This window comes from Macaca nemestrina, chromosome 15 (genome assembly GCF_043159975.1).
Source record: "Macaca nemestrina isolate mMacNem1 chromosome 15, mMacNem.hap1, whole genome shotgun sequence".
NCBI classification, from domain to species: domain Eukaryota; kingdom Metazoa; phylum Chordata; class Mammalia; order Primates; family Cercopithecidae; genus Macaca; species Macaca nemestrina.
In genome coordinates this window covers 108,543,374-108,566,837 of record NC_092139.1, presented here as the reverse complement: position 1 = coordinate 108,566,837, position 23,464 = coordinate 108,543,374, and the positions used below count along the sequence as shown (strand labels likewise).

Here is a 23,464-nt window from a genome sequence, read left to right as displayed (position 1 = left end):
ATTAGGGAAATACAAATCCAAACCACGATAAGATACCACTTCACACCCATTAGGATTGGCTATTACCACAAAAACAGAACAAATGTTGGTGTAGAGTGGAGAAATTGGAACCCTTGGTGTGTTGCTAGTGGGAATGTGAAATGGTGCAGCCACTATGGATAACAGTATGGTGGTGCTCAAGATATTAAACATAAAATTATCATTTGATCTAGCAACTCCAGTTGTGTGTATATACCAAATAGAATTGAAAGAGACTTGAACACAAGATATTTGTACACTTATATTCACAGCAACGTTATTCACAATAGTAAAAAAAAAAAAAAACGTAGAAGGAAACCAAATGTTTATCAAAGGATGAATGGACAAATAAAATATGGCATATGCATACAATGGAATATTATTCAGTCTTTAAAAATAATGAAGCTGGGCATGGCAGCTCACACCTGTAATCCCAGCACTTTGGGAGGTCAAGGTGGGCGGATTGCTTGAGCTCAGGAGCTCGAGACTAGCCTGGACAACACTGATAAACCCTGTCTCTATAAAAAATTTTTAAAAATTAGCAGGCATGGTGGCATGCGGCCATGGTCCTAGCTACCTGGGAGGCTACGGTGGGAAGATCACTTGAACCCAGGAGGTCGAGACTGCAGTGAGCTGTGATCATGCTACTGCACTCTAGTCTGGGCATCTAAAAAAAAAAAAAAGAATGAAATTCTAACGGAAGAACCTTCAAAACATTATGCTAAGTGAAATAAGCCAGTCACAAAAAGCCAAATGTTGTATGATTCCATTTCTATGCAGTAGCTAGAATAGGCAGATTCATAGAGAAAGGAGAGGTTACTGGGGGCTGGAGGAGGGAGAATGGGAAGTTATGATTTATGTACAGTTTCTATTTGGAATGATGGAAAAAGGCGGGAAAAGTGGGCACAACAATGTGAATATCCTTCATGTCACTGAATTGCAACTTAAAAATAGTCACAATGGCCGGGCGCGGTGACTCAAGCCTGTAATTCCAGCACTTTGGGAGGCCGAGACGGGCAGATCACGAGGTCAGGAGATCGAGACCATCCTGGCTAACACGGTGAAACCCCGTCTCTACTAAAAAATACAAAAAAACCCTAGCTGGGCAAGGTGGCAGGTGCCTATAGTCCCAGCTACTCGGGAGGCTGAGGCAGGAGAATGGTGTAAACCCGGGAGGTGGAGCTTGCAGTGAGCTGAGATCCGGCCACTGCACTCCAGCCTGGGTGACAGAGCAAGACTCTGTCTCAAAAAAAAAAAAAAAAAAAAGGCCGGGCGTGGTGGCTCACGCCTGTAATCCCAGCACTTTGGGAGGCCGAGGAGGGCGGATCACAAGGTCAGGAGATCGAGACCACGGTGAAACCCCGTCTCTACTAAAAATACAAAAAATTAGCCGGGCGCGGTTGTGGGCGCCTGTAGTCCCAGCTACTCAGGAGGCTGAGGCAGGAGAATGGCGTGAACCCGGGAGGCGGAGCTTGCAGTGAGCCGAGATCGCGCCACTGCACTCCAGCCTGGGCGACAGAGCGAGACTCCGTCTCAAAAAAAAAAAAAGGTCACAATGATATATTTTATATTATGCATATTTCACCACAGTAAAAAATTTTTTTACATTAAGTCAATGGCCAACACCTTGGAGAGAATAAATGAAATAAGGAGTTTTGGGGTAGCCAATGAGATTTATGGTTTACACTTGGTCTCTGTGAAACCTCTGGGGGGCTTTACTGTTATATAGCAGGAATATGATTATGTGACCAAAAAAAACAAAAATCCCTAGCTGAGATTCCATTTTGGGGTCTCTGATTCTGAGGTATTCTGCTGCATGTGCCATGGACTGAATTGTGTTTCCCCCAGAATTAATGTGTTTAAGCTCTACTCTCTATGTCTTTAGGAGGTAATTAAGGGTGGGGCTCTAATTTGACAGGACTATGGCCATACAAGAAGGCCCTCTTTCACTGTCATGTAAGGACGCAGCAAGAAAGCGGCCTTCTGTAAGCCAGGAGAGCCCTCACCAGAAATGGACCATGATGGCACCTTGGTCTCGGACTTCCAGACTGCAAAATTATGAGACAATCAATTTCTCTTGTTTAAGCCATGCAGACTGTGATATTTTGTAATGGCAGCCTGAGCAGAGTATGACAACACTGGTGATTCCTAATCTGTAAGAGAGAGATAACATCCTGCCTGGCCCTTACCTAGGGAGGACCATTGAAGCCTGCACCTGGTTTCTCTCGACTCTTTGCTTTGAGATAGCCATTGGCTATGATAGATATCCTTACTTTCATACTATGATTATTTTTCACCCTTTTCCTATAATAAACTGCAGATCTGTAAGCACTGTCACTTTGGGTCCTGAGTCTTTCTTAGAAGCAAACTGTTAAACTGACGCTATTAGTGTAACTATAAGGAAAGGAAATAGTATAAATTTCTGTCGTTCTAAGGAGAAATAATTAAGATTGATGGGTAAAAGAACCACCTTCACAGAAAGCAGATTTACTTTGTCTTGCAAGGTATTAAGCAAGTCTCTAGGTATGTTCACTACACACTGGAGCAGAAGCCAGATGCCCATCTGCGGTGAGGAGACTGCTGCATTGGGTATATGGCCTCAAGGTGCTTACTGAACCTTAAGAGCTTATGATTTTTCCAATCTGGAAAAAACCTTTTCAATAGGAATCATACCTGTGATGTCAGCTTCCCAGCAATCTGCATTCGTTCAATTTCTGCAGGAGATTTGATCAGCCGGAGGCGCTGTATCAGCTGCTGAACACCCCGAACCTTGTTCTTGCTCTTGGCTTTGGCCTCAGTCAAGGGCTGCATATAGTCAGAGTGAAGCTGTGCGTGCGAGGGCCTCATCCAGTCATACCAAACCATGTTTGTCTCAGCTTAGAATGAGAAGCCAAAAAATAAATTTAAAACAAAACTACCAGCAACAAGAAATATCAACTGTCATAACAACTTCAACAAGAGTCAAAACTACAAAACCTGTAATGTGGAACTCTAAAGTGTTGAGAGTAAGACTCTCAGGACTGAAGCAATAAAGGTTTGATTACAAATCACTAAAAAGGTAATTCCCTGGAAATGGCAAGACATTCTAAGACGGAATATCCAGCTTTTCTGCCCCTAAACTTCAGTGTTCTTTATAAAGGACAATACATGGGACTAAAGCTTTATTCAAGCTTTGATTTTCTCTCTTTCTCTCTCTCTATTTTTGAGACAGAGTCTCGTTCTGTCACCCAGGCTGGAATGCAGTGGCACGATCTCGGCTCACTGCAACCTCCACCTCCCAGGTTCAAGCGATTCTTCTGCCTCAGCCTCCCAAGTAGCTGGGACTACGTGCGCCCACCACCACGCCTGGCTAATTTTTGTATTTTCAGTAGAGATGAGGTTTAACCATATTGGCCAGGCTGGTCTCAAACTCCTGACTTTGTGATCCACCCACCTTAGCCTCCCAAAGTGCTGGGATTACAGGCGTGAGTCACCGTGCCTGGCCTTCATTATTAAATTAAACAATTAAAACAACTGTTCTTCACCACCACTTACTGAGCTAGAGGCACCTGTTGAATAATTGCACACAGAAGGACAGAAAAACATAAACATACTCAGATTATGACTTTATGGGTAAAGTGTCCCATCCTTTCACATAATGATCTCAGAACTAGAGGAAAGGGTTCTCCTTCCATTCTGGAGCAATTATTCATTGCTATGGAAACACTACAGTTGATATTTCCTCACTTCTCCCTTTGCATCTGCTATACATTCTCTTTGTAAACAATCACATTTCAGCTTTCAACGTTAGAGACCTAAGGAAATGGTCTATATTTGCCTAAGATATACGATATAAATGTTCATTATAAAAACGATTTGTACTTAATACCAGATCTACATTTGTTCTTTTTTTCTAACAGTAAGCTATGAACAGTATTCCTAACAATCCAAGTGAGAAGGTCTGTATATTTTATATGACTAAAAAGTACTTTGGGGAAAGTAGAAGGGAAAAAATCCAGAAAACTTCGATTGGATATGCACTAGTAATTCTGTCCTACATATTTTCATTTTTAAAATACAAATGGTTCTAAATATATACCACATGGGAAACACTTTCCTACTTATGATAGATAGAAATTTAATTGTTGCGTAATTTTTTTTTTGAGACCGAGTCTTGCTCTGTCGCCCAGGCTGGAGTACGGTGGCGAGATCTCAGCTCACTGCAACCTCCACCTTCCTGGTTCAAGCAATTCCCTCGCCTCAACCTCCCGAGTAGCTGGGATTACAGGCGCACGCCACCATGCCCAGCTAATTTTTTCATATTTTTAGTAGAGACGGGGTTTCACCATGTTGGCCAGATTGGTCTCAAACTCCTGATCTCAGGCAACCCGCCTGCCTTGGCCCCTCAAAGTGCTGGGATTACAGGCGTGAGCCACCACATCCGGCCAATTGTTGTAATTTTTAAAAAGTAAAACAATCTCTACTACCTGTTCAAAGTGTATGAAATCATAGCTCACCTTTTTAAAGGTTTTAAAACCTTTAAATAAATGATTTCAGCCAGGCGCGGTGGCTGATGCCTATAATATCCTGGGAGGCTGAGCAGGGGGTGGATCGCCTGAGGTCAGGAGTTCGAGACCAGCCTGACTAACATGGTGAAACCTTGTCTCTACTTAAAAAAACCAAAAATTAGCCGGGCATGGTGGTGTGTGCCTGTAATCCCAGCTACACGAGAGGCTGAAGCAGGAGAATTGCTTGAATCTGGGAGGCAGGAGTTGCAGTGCGCCGAGATCGCGCCATTGCACTCCACCCTGGGCAAGAGTAAAACTCTGTCTCAAAAAAAAAAAAAAAAAAAGGAATGGTGACTGAGAAGTACTTTTGAGAAATTTATTTTACATGAGATTGTAACTATAGTGAGTTAATAAAATTTAGACAGTAGAATAGACAACTAGCAACTAATGTAAGAAATAAAAAAGCTACAAAGAAAATGATTCTATGCCCCATATTTATTGTGGATTTTGAAGACATAAGAACATTCAATGAATTGAACAGGCTAATTATCTATAAAATGGAAAATATTTCTATAAATAAAAAGAATTTAATCAGATGTTAGAACTTATTCAAATGAGTATTTTCTCCCAAAAGAGGCTTTAAAGGAAACAGTCTAATATATTTCATGATTGTGAAAAACATTTTTGGAATTCTCTTTTAGAAACTAACTTCAGAAATGATTTATAAGCCATATGAGAAAAATCAAACAAAAACTTTACAATTATACATTATCTTGGCCTGAAATCAGTATTTTTAAACTTGATCATCTATCTTATTTTCCAAATAAGATACTTCAAAAAATAAAATGCTCCCAGAGCTAAAGTTTTATAACAATTACTAAAGATAGTTTATAATGTGGTGTAGGTTCTGAAAAAATTCCCAGAAGGAAAATCTCAAAACATTCAGAATGATTAAAATTTCACCAGAATAACTATAGAGAAGGTAATTTCTTCGAGGGACAAGAACTCAACTGTGGCCGGGCACGGTGCCTCACACCTGTAATCCCAGCACTTCAGGAGGCTGAGGTGGGAGGCTCATTTGAGGCCAGGAGTTCAAAACCAGCCTAGGCAACAAAGTGAAACTCCATCTCTACAAAAAATAAAAAAATGAGCCAAACGTGGTGGTGTTCCCAGGTAATCCCAGTATTCTGGAGGTTGAGGCAGGAAGACTGCTTGAGCTTTGGGGTTCAAGGTTGCAGTGAGCCATGAGTGTGCCACTATACCTACATCCCAACCTGGGTGACAGTGAGACCCTGCCAAAAAAAAGAACTCAACTGTATATGAACCACACAGGATCTTGTTAAAATGTAGATTCTGATTCAGTAGATAGGACGTGGAGACCTGAGATTTTAATTTCTATTACGTATTATGCATTTTAAATTTTAATATGCATTACCAAGTGATTCTGATGCTGTGACGCACGGATCGTTCTTGGAGAACAGTACCTCTTTTAGAAGAGTTGGCAAGAGCACTAAGATAAGAAGTAGTAGTCAAATATCAAGACTGGTCAGTAATCTTGAAGAGTGATCCATGCCCATCCTGTCCCTAATTTATTTTTTGGAGATGGGGCCTCACTACGTTGTGCAGTCTGGACCCGAACTCCTGGCCTCAAGTGATCCTTCTACCTCAGCCTCTCAAGTAGCTGGACTACAGATGCACACCACTGTGTCTGGCTTATCCTTTGCTTTAAAAGAAAATTATCTCTCTGAGATTTCAAACTAGGATAAGTAACAGTCTCCATTAATGAATAATCCAGTGAACATGGAGTTTTTTTTTCAATGAAATGTTCTAAAATTCATTGTGGTGATGGTTGCACAATTCCGTGACTATACCAAAAACTCCTGAATTAGATACTTTTATTTTATTTATTTATTTTTTTGAGATGGAGTCTTGCTCTGTCGCCTAGGCTGGAGAGCAGTGGTGGGATCTTGGCTCACTGGTTCACTATAACCTCCTGCAAATGAATAAATGAAATCTTTTTTTTTTTTTTTTAAAAGACAATCTTGCTTGGTTGCCCAGGCTGGAATGCAGTGGCATGATCTCGGCTCACTGCAACCTCCACCTCCCGGGCTCAAGTGATTCTCCTGCCTGAGCCACCTGAGTAGCTGGGATTACAGGCGCACGCCACTATGCCTGGCTAATTTTTGTATTTTTAGTAGAGACGGGGTTTTGCCATGTTGGCCAGGTTGGTCTTGAACTCCTGGCCTCAAGGAACCTGTCTGCCTCAGCCTCCCAAAGTGCTGGGATTACAAGTGTGAGCCAATGCAGCAGGCATAAATGAAATCTTTAAAGAAGCTCAATCTTCTGGAAAAGGCTTTACATTTCTTTCATGGTGCTCATGGTCTTTTCACGGTGGTGCTACGATAACGAAATTAAAGACTTGTCTAAACAGGCAAGAAAGGTCTTAATCCTAATCTGGTTTGTAATGTGACTTCTGCTCCCATTTGTTACCTTTCATTTTTGGTAGAAGATGTTGAAATTCTTCTAGCGTATAGGCTTCGTCCACTCCAGTTAGAGCTATTGCTCCATCAGTGCCAGATCGTGGACCATCCCAAAGTTCTCGACTGGGATCTCGCCGAGGCACAAAAAGAATGGCTTTGTGTGATGGTAATTGTTTGCCAGGGAGGCTTTGAAGGACAAGAATGCTATCAGGCTCTTGGAATCCACACAGGTACAGGAAATTGTTGTCCTGGTGGAAAATATAGGGAATATCGTTGCTCATGTAGTATGTAGGGTTGGAGAGCACAACCACCGTCTGGTCTGTCCCACTGTGCCCTTGAGCTTCCTTCTGGATCAGAGACATTAGTTTGTGTCTGCGAAGTGCATATTCCACCTGAGATAGTCCTGGAGTTACCTCCCCTAGAAATGACAAATAAAAGGGATGCTTTACATTTCTGCAATGCCAAAGTACTTAAGGTAGTTTGATATTAGATGGAGATACTCAAGTCCAATTGTTCAACTTATGCCAAATCTCCTCCCAGCACATGGAGAATTAAGGAGATAACCCAGGTTTCAAATTTCTATCCCACTGCAAAAACTTGGAAGAAATGATAGTTGAATGTGGCCCCGCCTGAAATCTGGAATCATGGACCCCTTAGATCTCTTCCAGGTCTTTGGCTCATTCTTTTACTCACTCAGTTATATTCAATGAATTTTTTTTTTTTTTTTTTTTTTTTTTGAGACAGAGTTTTGCTCTTGTTGCCCAGGCTAGAGTGCAGTGGCATGATCTCAGCTCACTGAAACCTCTGCCTCTCAGGCTCAAGCAATTCTCCCACCTCAGCCTCCTGAGTAGCTGAGGTGGCTCACGCCTGAAATCCCAGCACTTTGGGAGGCCAAAGCGGGAAGATCACCTGAGGTCAGAAGTTCGAGACCAGCCTGGCCAATATGGTGAAACCTCATCTCTACTAAAAAAACACAAAAATTGGCCGGGCGCGGTGGCTCATGCCTGTAATCCCAGCACTTTGGGAGGCCAAGACGGGCAGATCACGAGGTCAGGAGATCGAGACCATCCTGGTCAACATGGTGAAACCCCGTCTCTACTAAAAATACAAAAAAAATTAGTCGAGTGTGGTGGCGGGCGCCTGTAGTCCCAGCTACTCAGGAGGCTGAGGCAGGAGAATGGCGTAAACCCGGGAGGCAGAGTTTGCAGGGAGCGAGACTCTGTCTCAAAAAAAAAAAAAAAAAAAAAAAAAAATTAGCCAGGTGTGGTAGTGCATGCCTGTAATCCCAGCTACTCAGGAGGCTGCGGCAGGAGATCGCTTGAACCCAGGAGGTGAAGGTTGCAGTGAGCCAAGACCCCGCCACTGCACTCCAGCCTAGGTGACAGAGCAAGACTGCATCTCAAAAAATAAAAAATAAAAATAACAATAATAGTAAAATAAAAGTATATAATTCAAGAGTTTTTGGTATAGTCACAGAATTGTGCAACCATCACAATGCATTTTAAAACATTTCAATAAAAAAAAAAAAAACTCCATGTTCATAAGCAGTCACTACCCATTTTCTCACAATCCCCCAGCCTTTGGCAACTCCTAATCTATTATCTATCTCTCTGGATTTGCCTATTGCAGAGATTTTATATAATGAAACTATACAATATAGGGCCTTTGCTGACTTGGCCAATTGTTTTTTTGTTTTTTTTTTGAGACGGAGTCTCGCTGTCTCCCAGGCTGAAGTGCAGTGGCGCGATCTTGGCTTACTGTAAGCTCCGCCTCCTGGGTTCACGCCATTCTCCTGCCTCAGCCTCCCGAGTAGCTGGGACTACAGGTGCCTGCCACTATGCCTGGCTAATTTTTTGTATTTTTAGTAGAGACGGGGTTTCACCGTGTTAGGATAGTTTCGATCTCCTGACCTCATGATCTGCCTGCCTCGGCCTCCTAAAGTGCTGGGATTACAGGCGTGAGCCACCATGCCCGGCCTTTTTTTTTTGAGACAGTCTCACTCTGTCACCAAGGCTGGAGTGCAGTGGCTTGATGTTGGCTCAATGCAACCTCTACTGCCCAGGTTCAAGCGATTTTCCTGACTCAGCCTCCTGAATAGCTAGGATTAGAGGCACCTACCACCGCGCCCAGCTAATTTTTTTTGTATTTTTAGCAGAGATGGGGTTTCACCATATTGGCCAGGCTAGTCTTGAACTCCTGACCTAGTGATCCACCTGTCTTGGCTTCCCAAAGTGCTGGGATTACAGGCGTGAGCCAGCACGCCCGGCCAACTTGTTTTTTTCTTTTTATCATTCCCCCAATTATTCTGCAATTAATTCCTTACTTCCTATATAAGTAAAAAATCTGTTCTTTCCCTATTACTTTGCTTACAATGTGTCTTCTTTCTAAAATTTCTTCTTCCTCCACACTAACTCCACTCCAAAATCTTGGCTTAATACATGTTTGTTTTCAGACTTTTCTCATTCAAAAAGTTTGTTGATTTATCCCTTAAAAAAAATTTTTTTTAAACAGGGTCTCACTCTGTCACCCAGGCTGGAGTGCAGTGGTGGCATCTCAGCTCAAGGCAATGTCTGCCTCCTGAGCTTAAGCAATTCTCCCACCTCAGCCTCCTGAGTAGCTGGGATTACAGGTGTATGTCACCACACCCAGTTAATTTTTTTTTTTTTTTTTTTCCAGACAGGTCTTGCTCTGTCACCCAGGATGGAGTACAATGGCATGATCTTGGCTCACTGCAACCTCTGCCTCCCTGGTTCAAGTAATTCTCCTGCCTCAGCCTCCTGAGTAGCTGGGACTACAGGCGTGCACCACCACACAGGGCTAATTTTTGTATTTTTAGTAGAGACAGGGTTTCACTATGTTGGCCAGGCTGGTCTCGAATTCTTGACCTCAAGTGATCCGCCTGCCTCGGCCTCCCAAAGTGCCGGGGTTATAGGTGTAAGCCACTGCACCCGGCCCCCTCTTAATTTTAAAAAGGTAACGATTTCAGTTCCTTAAATACACACACTGTATAGCTGTATATAAATGTAATACTGAATTATTTCAATAAATGTTTTTCCCTTCACTGGCTCCTTACTCCTATTCTCTCCTCCTACTCACATCAACACCTTGCCCAGGTTTGTAATCTAGTATGTATCTTTTCTGAGTTTCTCAACACTCACATAATCATACATACATGCATTTGGGGCTTTTTGGATCACTAGTGTTTTACAAAATGGGACACTACACACTCTTTTTGGTATCTTCCTTTTCCAACAGAACAATATGTCATGGAATTCTTTCCCTTCAAGTCATTTGGTATCGCTTCAATTCATTCTTCTTGATGCCTCCATGACATTTCTTGGGGTAAATAGACCATAACTTATTCAGCCATTTCTCTACTATAGGAATTCAAACTGCTTTCAGTTTTTTGCTGCTATAATAAATATCTTTGTACTTACATCTTAGTACTTTCATGTCCCATGTACTGGTGCTTTAATTACTATGGGGATAGTCCCAGGAGAAAAACGGCTTGGTCAAAGATCTTTGAATTTCCTTAGTACTCATGTTCAGTATATGATTACCTTAGATCTATTTTTTTTTTTTTTTTTTTGAAGACAGAGTCCTGCTCTGTCACCCAGGATGGAGAGGAGTGGCACGATCCTGGCTCACTGAAACTCTACCACATGGGTTCAAGTGATTTTGGTGCCTCAGCTACCCGAATAGCTGGGATTACAGGCGTGAGCCACCAGGCCTATCTTTGTATTTTTATTTATTTATTACTATTATTTTTATTTTTTGAGAAAGTCTTGCTCTGTCATCCAGGCTAGAGTGCAGTGGTGTGATCTCACCTCACTGCACCCTCTGACTTTCCAGTTCAAGTGATTCTCCTGCCTTAGCCTCTCGAATAGCTAGTATTACAGGTGTGCACCACACGGCCCGGCTAATTTTTGTATTTTCAGTAAAGACAAAATTTCACTATGTTGGCCAGGCTGGTTTCAAACTCCTGACCTCAAATGATCCACCAGCCTCAGCCTCCTAAAGTGTTGGGATTACAGGCATGAGCCACCATGCCTGGCCTAATTTTTGTATTTTTAGTAGAGACGGTGTTTCACCACGTTGCCCAGGCTGGTCTCGAACTCCTGACCTCAAGCAATCTGCCTGCCTTGGCCTCCCAAAGTGCTGGAATTACAGGTGTGACCCATGTCCCATGGCCCAGGATCTAACTGTTATACCTATATATAGTTTATCTCGCCAGCAAATTCTGTAACTTGTATTCCATTAATAAAATATTTTTATTTAAATTTTCAGACATCTACACTCATGTTTTTGTTGATGAAGTGGCAAGAAATAAGAGAGAGAGATAAGTGAAGGTCTTATGGGCCAATGTGAAGCAGCTGAAGCAACAAAATGGGGCACAGAAGAGCTCATATCACATTTTTTTCTTTCAAGATTGAGCTGGCTAACAGTCTCCTAGGATTCTCAGAATACTGAACTTTGTACTAGAGCTATTTATCTCCTTGATAATTATTCCTGTTAAGTCTGCCACTGTTACTTAACATTGAAAATTTCCTAATTTACTCAAGTAATAAATACTCTTACAAAAGCAGAGGCTGGTTATAATCGGTGAATTATCTGACCTTTCCTTTTTTTCATCTTTTTATTTTCTTCCTTTCCTGAACTTTGCTTTTGGTTATTTCACAGCTATAGTCCATAAAATAAAAAGAAATTAAAAAATCATCTGGGTGAGGTGGCTCACGCCTATAATCCTAGCACCTTGAGAGGCCGAGGCAGGCAGATCACCTGAGGTCAGGAGTTTGAGGCCAGTCTGGCCAACACGATGAAACTCTGTCACTACTAAAAATACAAAAAATTAGCCAGGTATGGTGGTGCACACCTGTAGTCCCAGCTACTTGGGAGGCTGAGGCAGGAGAATCGCTTGAACCCAGGAGGCAGAGGTTGCAGTGAGCTGAGATCACCCCACTACACTTCGGCCTGGGCGACAGAGTGAGACTCAGTCTCTAAAAAACAAGAAAGAGGCCGGGCACGGTGGCTCAAGCCTGTAATCCCAGCACTTTGGGAGGCCGAGACGGGCGGATCACAAGGTCAGGAGATGGAGACCATCCTGGCTAACACAGTGAAACCCCGTCTCTACTAAAAAATACAAAAAAAAAAAAACTAGCCAGGCGAGGTGGTGGGCGCCTGTAGTCCCAGCTACTCGGGAGGCTGAGGCAGGAGAATGGCGGGAACCCGGGAGGCGGAGCTTGCAGTGAGCTGAGATCCAGCCACTGCACTCCAGCCTGGGCGACAGAGCGAGACTCCGTCTCAAAAAAACAAACAAACAAACAAAAAAAACCAAAAAACAAAAACAAAAAAAAAAAAAAACAAGAAATTTAAAAATCAATTTTTTTTAAATTTCAGAAGAAAATTCATAATTTTAATAACTTTATATGTTATCTCTCATTTTCATTAATAACAGTATATATTAACACATATCAGGAAGTTACTTCTGAAACAAGAAAATTATTTGGAAATCAAAGCAGGATAAAAAAAAACCGTCTTTCATACCCTTCAAAGCATTCCTATGTTTGCTGAATCCAATTTCATACAATTGACTACATGAGAAATATTTAAAACACTGGCTATATTTTCCCACACCTATTAATTATCAACACTACTGAATGATCATTAAGTAAATGCTTCTAAACTTCTAAAATCTCAACACGACAAAGCACTCTCCATCACAACAATTTTCTTTTTTTTTTTTTTTTTTGAGATAGAGCTTCACCTTTATTGCCCAGGCTAGAGTGCAATGGCACAATCTCGGCTCACTGCAACCTGTGCCTCCCGGGTTCAAGCGATTCTCCTGCCCCAGCCTCCCAAGCTCTAGCTGGGATTACAGGAATGCGCCACCACGCCGGGCTAATTTTGTATTTCTAGTAGAGATGCGGTTTCACCATGTTGGTAAGGTTGGTCTTGAACTCCTGACCTCAGGTGATCCACTGGCCTCGGCCTACCAAAGTGCTTGGATTACAGGTGTGGGCCACTGTACCCAGAAACAAAAAATTTACTCAAGGAAAAAGAAACCTTAAGCCGGGCGCAGTGGCTCACGCCTGTAATCCCAGCACTTTGGGAGGCCGAGGTGGGTGGATCGCCTGAGGTCGGGAGTTCGAGACCAGCCTGACCAACATGGAGAAACCCCGTCTCTACTAAAAATACAAAATTAACTGGGCCTGGTGGCACATGCTTATAATCCCAGCTACTAGGGAGGCTGAGGCAGGAGAATTGCTTGAACCCGCGAGGCGGAGGTTGCGGTGAGCCGAGATCGTGCCATTGCACTCCAGCCTGGGCAACAAGAGTGAAACTCCGCCTCAAAAAAAAAAAAAAAAGAAACCATTTCATTTGAAGGAGAAAAAAAAAATGTGTTAAAGCAATGACCTTTAAACCCTGGGAGTAAACTTGGAAGGTGTTATGGCCTTTGATCACAGAACTCAACTTTATAGTCAATCTGGCCTGGATTTCTTCTGATAAAACTATACCTGAATAGATCCTCTGGCAACTTTGTAGAATTGTAAAGAATTAAAAAACAAAGTCAGCATTTTATGACGTGGAACCACTTAAGATGGAAAGGCTCTTCTAACAAGTTTATTGAGCCAATCAAAAGCCTAGATATTGGAAGCTGGACTCTGCAAAGTCTCACTATCAGTTCTGAGATTCTGCAGCCAAGAAGGAAAGCTCTTCCAGGACCCTTAGGATCGTGCCTCTTGAAGAGAAAAGCAGTAACGTTCTTCATATTTTACCAGCTACACAAAACACCCAGAAAGGAAGATATAACAAAGACTGAAAATGGATGAAATGATACAGGTCTCTGCTACAATCTAGGTATGTATTTTATTTCCTGAAACTAACTAGATTAGAATTTTAACATGGTCTGATTTTGAAAAGAAGTCTGCTTAATATTAGGTAGTTTTCACAGCATATAAGGAAGTAATTAACAAACTATCACTCTGCAGTTGGAGAATGGGGAGAAAGAAAAAGCTAGTGTTTCCTTTATAATGCAAAATAGGCCTCTCAGAAAAAATGCAATGACCAAATAAAAAATACTCTAAATAGATTTGCATATATTGAGCAAAACTAAACAAACAGAAAGGCTACATACATACATATTATGATTCTGTATGATTCCACTTAGATGAAGTCAAGAAAAGGCAAAACAGTCTATGATGACAGAAACCAAAAGAGTGGCTGCCTATGAAGGTGGAGACTGACTGGAGGAGCATGAGGGAACTTTCCAGGACGATGGAAATGTTCTATATCTTGACTGAGCTGTAGGTTACCTTTGTTAAAGCTCACTGAACTACATATGTAAGATCTGTGAAATTTGCTGCATATAAATTTTACCTTATTTAAAAAAAGTATACTACTCTCCAAACAAAATAACTTTTATACTATGACTTCTCTCAGTTGGATGTCTTCTTATAAAAAATGTAATGAGAAAATACTTTTAAAAATATTCCCAGATAGTATTTTTTGGCATAGGTATTATGCACTGTTTTGTGGTTGAAAGTGTGGATTCTGAGTTAGGCTTTTGTGAGTTGGAATCCTGGCTTAGCAATTCACTGAGTGACTTGGAAAGAGCTACCAAACTTCTCTGTGCCTCAGTCTCCTCATGTAAAATGGAAATAACAATAGCACTGACTTCACAAAGTTGTCAGGTGGACTATGTAAGTTAATAAAACACTTAAAACATAACACTTAGCACTACATAAGTATTAGCTATAATTATTATCAAAATAAAAAATTTACACTTGAACTGGTTGTCATCCTGGTAATCCAAAGCCAGGCAGGACCTTAGAAGAGTAAAATTTACATGGACAACCACTATTACGACAACAAATGAGATCAAAATAGAAGACCTGGAAGTCTTTGGCTTTTTCAAACATGTTAGGAATGCGTCTCCATTGACCATTCAGAAACTTTTCATTATTATTCGTTTCTTTAGGTAGCTCCTGATTCTTGTCTAGGGCTGTTTCTTGCTAATCTTTACCTCAGAGGGTTTCTCAGTGTTAATGAGGACTACACACAAAGGTAAAAAAGAGAAATACAAATGTCATTTATTTATTTATTTATTTGAGACAGAGTCTTGCTCTGTTGCCCAGGCAGGAGCAAAGTGGTGCGATCTTAGCTCACTGCAACCTCTGCCTCCTGGGTTCAAGTGATTCTCGTGCCTCAGTCTCCTGAGTAGCTGGGATTACAGGCATGTGCCACCATGCCCAGCTAATTTTTTTTTTTTTTTTTTTAAGTAGAGAAGGAGTTTCGCTATGTTGGCCAGGCTGTTGTCAAACTCCACGCCTCAAGCAATTGGCCCACCTTGGCCTCCCAAAGTGCTGGGATTATAGGTGTGAGCCACCATGCCCAGCCAAAGTCATTTATTTTTAATTTTCTAGTATTTACACTACATGAAAACTTTATTATATTTCAAGATTTTCTACTGGACTTAAAAACAAACAAACAGAGAAATCCTCTATAATTCTTCACTAGATGACAGTTTATAGATTATTGGTATAATGGCATCCTGAAATGGTCTGTCAATATGTACTAGATGTGTAAGTAAAAAACAGGTTTATTCATCTATAAATTTATTTACAGTGACTACATTATTTACTCTGTATTAAAACTGAATCAGGAGATGAAGACAAGAGGAAAACAAATAATCACTATGAATACAGTGATTTTAAAAAATTATATAAGTAAGTCTGGGCAATATGGTGAGATCCCATCTCTACAAAAAATTTAAAAAATTAGCCAGGCATGGTGGCTTATGCCTGTAGTCCTAGCTACTTGGGACACTGAGGCGGGAGGATTGCCTGGGAGGTCGAGACTGCAGTGAGATATGATTGTGCCACTGCAGTTCAGCCTGGGAGACAGAGCAAGACCCCATCTTAAAAACAAAACAAAAACAAAAACAAATAAAATTACATAGGTACATTGGGGTGAGAAAAGAAAACATATTACTTTATAAAAACAGGTGGGCGGCCGGGCGCCGTGGCTCAAGCCTGTAATCCCAGCACTTTGGGAGGCCGAGACGGGCGGATCACGAGGCCAGGAGATCGAGAGACGATCCCGGCTAACACGGTGAAACCCCGTCTCTACTAAAAAATACAAAAAAACTAGCCGGGCGAGGTGGCGGGCGCCTGTAGTCCCAGCTACTCGGGAGGCTGAGGCAGGAGAACGGCGTAAACCCGGGAGGCGGAGCTTGCAGTGAGCTGAGATCCGGCCACTGCACTCCAGCCTGGGTGACAGAGCAAGACTCCGTCTCAAAAAAAAAAAAACAACAGGTGGGCTTCATGGTGAAATACTTATAGAAAAAGTAGACCTTCAACTTAAATTTAAAACCTGTAGGATACAAAACTTTCAGTCTACTATTCTATCAGGTATAATCTATTTAAAAAGTGTTTCGAAATGGTTAGATAAATGTAATGTCATCACTCATTTGATGGTGGTGATGATGATAAAGATGTGAATGAATTTAAGGACTGAGTGACTGGGGATAAGACTACAGAGGCATGGGGAAGGCACATTCTGTGTTTCAAAACATGGCCAATGGCCACAGATCTGGCTTGTCCCCTTAAGTCATCAGGCATCTCATGCACCTAGCTAAATGAGTACCCACTAGGTTAGTGGTATATGTGAGAAACGCCTGGGGAGCTCTTCAAAACACATGTTCCAAAGGCTGAGTATGGTGGCTCATGCCTATAATTCCAGCACTTTGGGAGGGCCAAGGTGGTAGAATTGCTTGAGTCCAGGAGTTCAAGACCAGCCTGGGCAACGTAGTGAGACCCTATCTCTATAGTACAAAAATTAGTTGGGCAGTTGGGCATGGTGGTGCATGCCTGTAGTCCTAGTTATTCAGGAGGCTGAAGCAGAAGATTGCTTGACCCCCGGAGGTCAAGATTCCAGTGAGCTGTGATCTCGGCACTGTTCTCCAACCTTGGAGACAGAGTGAGACCCTGTCTCAAAAAAACAAAAACAAAAACACATGTTCTAAGCCCTCCCTTTGAGATTATCATTCAACAGCTCTTTTTTTTTTTTTTTTTTTTTTTGAGACGGAGTCTTGCTGTGCCCCAGGCTGGAGTGCAGTGGCGCGATCTCGGCTCACTGCAAGCTCCGCCCCGCCGGTTTCACGCCATTTTCCTGCCTCAGCCTCCCAAGTAGCTGGGACTACAGGCACCCGCCACCTCACCCGGCTAATTTTCTTGTATTTTTAGTAGAGACGGGGTTTCACCGGGTTAGCCAGGATGGTCTCGATCTCCTGACCTCGTGATCCGCCCATCTCGGCCTCCCAAAGTGCTGGGATTACAGGCTTGAGCCACCGCGCCCGGCCTCAACAGCTCTTTAGAGTCCTAGCGTGTATGTATATTTTGAAAAAGCTTACCCAACAGTCTAGGCAGGTCCAAACTACTTCCAATTTCTGTTATTTCTTTATACATTTTACTTTTTAAATTCTTCTGAGATAGGGTAATACTCTGTCACCCAGGCTAGAGTGCAGTGGCGAAATCATGGCTCACCACAGCCTTGATCTCCTGGGCTCAAGCATCATTTTATTTATTTTATTTTTTATTTATACTGGAGTGCAGTGGTGCAATCATGGCTCATTACGGCCCTGACCTCCTGGTCTCAAGCATCATTTTATTTATTTTTTATTTTTCTTCCTGACTCCCCAAACTTGTTATCAAGCATCATTTTAATCTTTTAAATAGTATAAAAATCTTACCACCACCAAAATAGTATCTTTGTCTTTTAGATATTATTAAAATCAACCATATTTAACAAGCTTTAAAAATAAAATGCATCCCTTGCTCAAGAGACAGCTACAATTAAACCATCACTGAAAGATGGGCAGCTGATTTTGAAACTCTTAAGGGAAAAAGATTTGGGAATAATTATCTATAACCCATTCTAGAATCAATCTTTTCATCATTTTAAATATTATATTCACTATAACTGTATCGTCTCTGCCATTATATACATTTTTTTATTTTTATTTCTATTTTATTTTATTTTTGAGACAGGGTCTTGCTCTGTTGCCTAGGCTGGAGTGGAGTGGCACAATCTCGGCTGACTGCAGCCTTGACTTCCCAGGCTCAAGCAATCCTCCTACCTCAGCTTCCCAAAGTGCTAGGATTATAGGCGTAGCTAGCACTACAGGCATGTGCCACCACACTCAGCTAATTTTGCTTACTTTTTTGTAGAGATAAGGTCTCACTATGTTGCCCAGGCCTCCCAAAGTGCTGGGATTACAGGCGTGAGCCACCACACCTGGCTTCTGCCATTATAGTTGACAATAGAGATGAAAAGGTAAATGGTGAAAGCATTGTCTTAAATTTTATGCCACATAGTTGCATTATGATTATTTCCCCAAAAATCTGTTCGCTGCTGTAGTTGAAAACCAAGAAGTGGGGCGGGCTTGGTGGCTCACACATGTAATCCCAGCACTTTGAGAGGTCAAGGCGGGTGGATCATGAGGTCAGGAGTTCAAGACCAGCCTGACCAATATGGTGAAACCCTGTCTCTACTAAAAATACAAACATTAGCCAGGCGTGGTGGTGCACACGTGTAGTCCCAGCTACTCGGGAGGCTGAGGCAGGAGAACTGCTTCAATCTGGGAGGTGGAGGTTGCAGTGAGTTGGATCACGCCACTGCACTCCAGCCTGGGCAACAGAGCGAGACTCCATCTCAAAAAAGAAAAAAAAAAAAACCACCATGAAGTGGTTCTACATATGTTAGACAAGTTATTCTGACAAGCCCAACTCCCTGAGTAGCCCTTTTTAAATCTAGCACTCCAAACTATACCACATATTCTAAAACTAATTTTGTTTAAGAATGTAAAAATTTTAGAAATAATGCCTCATTAGGTATCCCACTGATTCTTCCCATTCATTCTCTGATATGTTTCAGTGTTTCTTTGAGATGAATGTCTTGCTGTCCTGCATAATGACAACATTACTCCTTTGACAATAATCAGGGAACCATGGAACTATCTTTCCTGTACAGATAATATAAAAAGTAGACTCGTTGGGCGCAGTGGCTCACACTTGTAATCCCAGCACTTTGGGAGGCTGAGGCGGGCAGATCACCTGAGGTCAAGAGTTCGAGACTAGCCTGGCCAACATGGTAAAACTCCATTTCTACTAAAAATACAAAAATTACCGGGTGTGGTAGCAGGCACCTGTAATCCTAGTACTTGGGAGGCTAAGGGAGGAGAACTGCTTCAACCCGGGAGGCGGAGGTTGCAGTGAGCAGAGATTGTGTCGTTGCACTCCAGCCTGGGCGACAAGGATGAAACTCCGTCTCAAAAAAAAAAAAGTAGACTCACAGTTCAGAATGCCACTTGTCTTCCCACATGGAATCATTTTCATGTCTGAGTGTCAAGTGTGAGACACAGTACTAATCAAAGAGACTGATCAACATTTTCCATCCCTACAGATACAGTCCTTAGCACAGAGATGGCACTGTCATAAAAAGCAGAAATGGTCTACAATGCTCAGATTTAAGGAAATGACAAGTTTTGAAAATCACTAGAACCTAGCAGTAGCACAGCCAGAATAGAATTTATTTCCCGTATCATCCTGCTAAATATTTTCCAAGCCATTGATGCTTCAGGAAACTTGGATAGGTAGGTATGGCAAAGAAAAATCTAGGAAAAATAGCTCCCAAGAATTCAGAGGAACTGGCCCAGTAATTACACTTTTTTTTTTTTTTTTTTGAGAGGAAGACTCACGCGGTTGCCCAATCTGGAGTGCAATGGCGTGATCTCAGCTCACTGCAACCTCTGTCCCCTGGGTTCAAGTGATTCTCCTGCCTCAGCCTCCTGAGTAGCTGGGACTACAGGCAGGCACCACCAAGCCCAGCTAATTTTTATATTTTTAGTAGAGATGGGGTTTCACTATGTTGGCCAGGCTGGTCTCGAACTCCTGACCTCGTGATCCACCTGCCTCAGCCTCCCAAAGTGCTGGGATTACAGGTGTGAGCCATCACGTCCGGCCTCAGTAATTTCACTTTTAAGAATTTAAGGAGGCCGGGCGCGGTGGCTCAAGCCTGTAATCCCAGCACTTTGGGAGGCCGAGACGGGTGGATCACGAGGTCAGGAGATCGAGACTATCCTGGCTAACACGGTGAAACCCCGTCTCTACTAAAAAATACAAAAAACTAGCCGGGCGAGGTGGCGGGCGCCTGTAGTCCCAGCTACTCGGGAGGCTGAGGCAGGAGAATGGCGTGAACCCGGGAGGCGGAGCTTGCAGTGAGCTGAGATCCGGCCACTGCACTCCAGCCTGGGCGACAGAGCGAGACTCCGTCTCAAAAAAAAAGAAAAAAAAAAAGAATTTAAGGAAATAATAGAGCAATATACAAAGAGTGTGTATACATGTACACTTACACACACACCTATATAAGAAATAAGACTATAAAGAAACATATACCAAAATTTTCTCAACAGTATCTTTCTCTGAGTTGTGGGATTATCAGTAATTAAAAAAAAAAATCTATGCTTACCTGTATTCTCTTTTTCTGTATGCACAGAACTTGCATAATAATTAGGAAAGGCACTGAGATGTTTCCCAAAAGTATTAAGTACATACTGCCATGTATTAGGGAAATATGCAAAACATGAAACCTTTGGAGAAACCAAGTAGCACATGACATAATTTTATATCCTAAACTAACAAACCAACTGCGTAAGAGACTTTTTTTTGAGAGACATGGTCTCACTCTGTCACCCAAGATGGAGTGCTGAGGCATGATCACAGCTCACTGCATCCTTGACCTCCTGGGCTCACGCAATCCTCCCACCCAAGTCCCCCGAGTAGCTGGGACTACAGGCATGAGCACTAATTGTTTTATTTCTTATAGAGACAGGGTCTTGCTATGTTGCCTGTGCTCGTCTCGAACTCCTAACCTCAAGTGATCCTCTCACCTTGTCTTTCCAAAGTGTTGGGATTACAGGCATGAGCCACTGTATCTGGCCTACAAGAGACTTTTTAAGTAAGTATTATATGCCTTTTAATTTTTTTTCTTTTTTCTTTTTTTATTTTTATTTTTGAGACAGAGTCTCCCTCTGCCCCCCAAGCTGGAGTGCAGTGGCGCAATTTTGGCTCACTGCAACCTCCGCCTCCTGGATTCAAGTGATTCTCCTGCCTCAGCCACCCCAGTAGCTGAGATTACAGGCATATGCCACCACACCTGGCTAATTTTTTTTTTTTTTTTTTTTTTTTTTTTTGGTATTTTTAGTAGAGATGGGATTTCACCATATTGGTCAGGCTGGTCTCAAACTCCTGACCTCAGGTGATCCACCCACCTTGGCCTCCCAAAGTGCTGGGATTACAGGTGTGAGCCACTGCGCCTGGTCTCTTTTAATTTTTCTTAAAAATTTACTCTTCTTCACCCTACGATCATTTTAACGCTTCCACAAGTTTTGCATCTCTGGAAGGAGAAAGACAAATGATTAATTCTTCTGATACTTTTGTCTGCAGAAAAATCGGTACCTAATGGCATACCTGATAGTTTGAGGTCTAAAATCCTCATAATTCTGTTTTAAAATTCCACTTCCATCCCTTCTCACTTACCCCAATGTCCAAAATCCCATGTCTAGGAGAGTAAAATTAGGACAGACATCCCTTTTCCCCCAGATATTCACATACGTATGTATATGAACATACACATGTGCATATTTATTTATATTCACTTATACTTAATATGCACTTAAGGTATACAGCAAAAAAGTCTAGATACAGAGACCATTATCTTGACAATACAATTACTAGGTTTAAGGCCTGGAAAATGCAGCTTACCATGTAAAAATATCTCACCACAAGAAATCAGTAATTTTCAAAGCTGGTAAAACTATCAATTCTACTAAAAAAAAAAACCTCGAGGCTACAGGTAGGTTGATAGGGTAAATACTAAAATTAATACCAACTGGGTTGCTATTAAGCTTACCTTACAGCTTTGAAAAACTCTGATTTCTTGTGGGTTTCAGTGGTGAGCTGCATTTCCTTAGTTTCAGCCGACTTCCCAGCAGGAATTCGAGTCTGATGAAAAATCAGCAAAAGGAAGCCCTCACTGAGAAACATACTGGTATCATTCACTGAGTGGAGACAGTGAAAAAGGAACATATTTCTAAAGGCAAATTCACATTAGTAATATATATGTTTATATGGTAAAGACGGATTTAATTTCTTATGGCAGAAAGAACAATTAATTTTCCTTGAAAACCTGATTGCTTTTTCTACAACATGTGTTTGCTTTTACCCTACCTATCTCTTTGAGATATTCATTAGTCACAGTTCACCCCTTAAGTGCCCTTTAAGAAATCAAAACAAAAAACCTTTAGGTCTAAATTTGAGCAGTAGTTATAAGACATCTTCTGGCAGCAACGCTGGGATCTTATAGCAGAAAAAAAAATTAGTAAAACAAACCTTTAACAATTTTTTGCATCACCTTTATCAACTGGGATACTACCTCTCAAATCTGTGACAAACAAATCTGGAAATCTTGCTTCATCTATATAGAAATCGGTTAAATTTTTAAAGTAAGTATTTGATAATTTCAAGAAAAAACACGTTTTCTAAAATGTCTTTAACACAGTAATTCACAATAGTATACAGTTCTGAAAACGTAGAAATAGAACTTTGCTTTAAAAACATCCTGAAATACATACCTTTCATTACTTATTCTGAATTATAAGGTTTATCATATTTAAACCTTGTTCTAGACTAGTACTGTCAACAAAGCACCAGTACCCACAGGTAGTTAAATTTAAATTTAAATTAATTAAAATAAAATAAAATAAAATGTTCAGTTCCTCAGCTGTACTAGCAACCTTATTAGTGTACAATGGTCATGTGAGGTTGGTGGCTACCTTATGGAACAGCACAGATCCAGAGCTTACTGCAAGAAGTTCTATTCAATAGCATTGCTGTAGACAAAACCTAAATGGGGAGACAGCATAGTTAAAAGGCCTTACCTGGTCTGAGGAGGTGTGGGTGTGTAAAGGGGCTGGGCTGGCCTAAGTATCGGTTTGGAATCCTCCTTTCTGGGACAGGATGAAGGGAGTACCTTCGCTGTGAACACAACATACATCCTGAATGAAGAATAAAGAGGGTGAAATGAAACAATAGATCTAAGAAGTCTTCATGATATAAATACACTTCTCCATCTCCAGCAGTTTGGATGCTTTAGAAAAATGCAAACTAGTATTTCCTTCCTTCTCTCCTTCAATATTCATTTATTTATTTTTAAGACAGAGTCTCACTCTGTCGCCCAGGCTGGAGTCAGTGGCTCAGCCTCCCTAGTAGCTGGGACTACAGGTATGTGCCACCAAGCCTGGTTAATTTTTTTTATTTTTGGTAGAGATGAGGTCTCACTATGTTGCCCAGGCTGGAAACCCACACCATTTTCTTTGTAATCATCTTAGAAACTATGATTTTTCTTTTTTTTAAATCTTTT

General features: G+C 41.6%; 1 protein-coding gene across 7 annotated transcripts in view; it reads right to left on the bottom strand.

The window, feature by feature from the left end:
- LOC105464394 (X-prolyl aminopeptidase 3) overlaps positions 1–23,464 on the bottom strand; it is a 79,236-nt gene that overhangs the window by 43,110 nt on the left and 12,662 nt on the right. For 4 of the 7 annotated variants that reach the window (XM_011712231.3, XM_024787533.2, XM_071080636.1 and 1 more), the window contains 3 exons: positions 22,983–23,099; positions 6,996–7,403; positions 2,692–2,894 (listed from right to left, as the gene is read on the bottom strand). In XM_011712231.3, coding sequence (XP_011710533.1) covers positions 2,692–2,894; positions 6,996–7,403; positions 22,983–23,099 — 728 coding nt within the window. Of the gene's footprint in view, positions 1–2,691; positions 2,895–6,995; positions 7,404–21,314; positions 21,440–21,955; positions 22,047–22,982; positions 23,100–23,464 lie in introns of those variants that run through there. The other 3 variants (XM_011712238.3, XM_071080637.1, XM_011712235.2) reach the window with 3 other exon arrangements.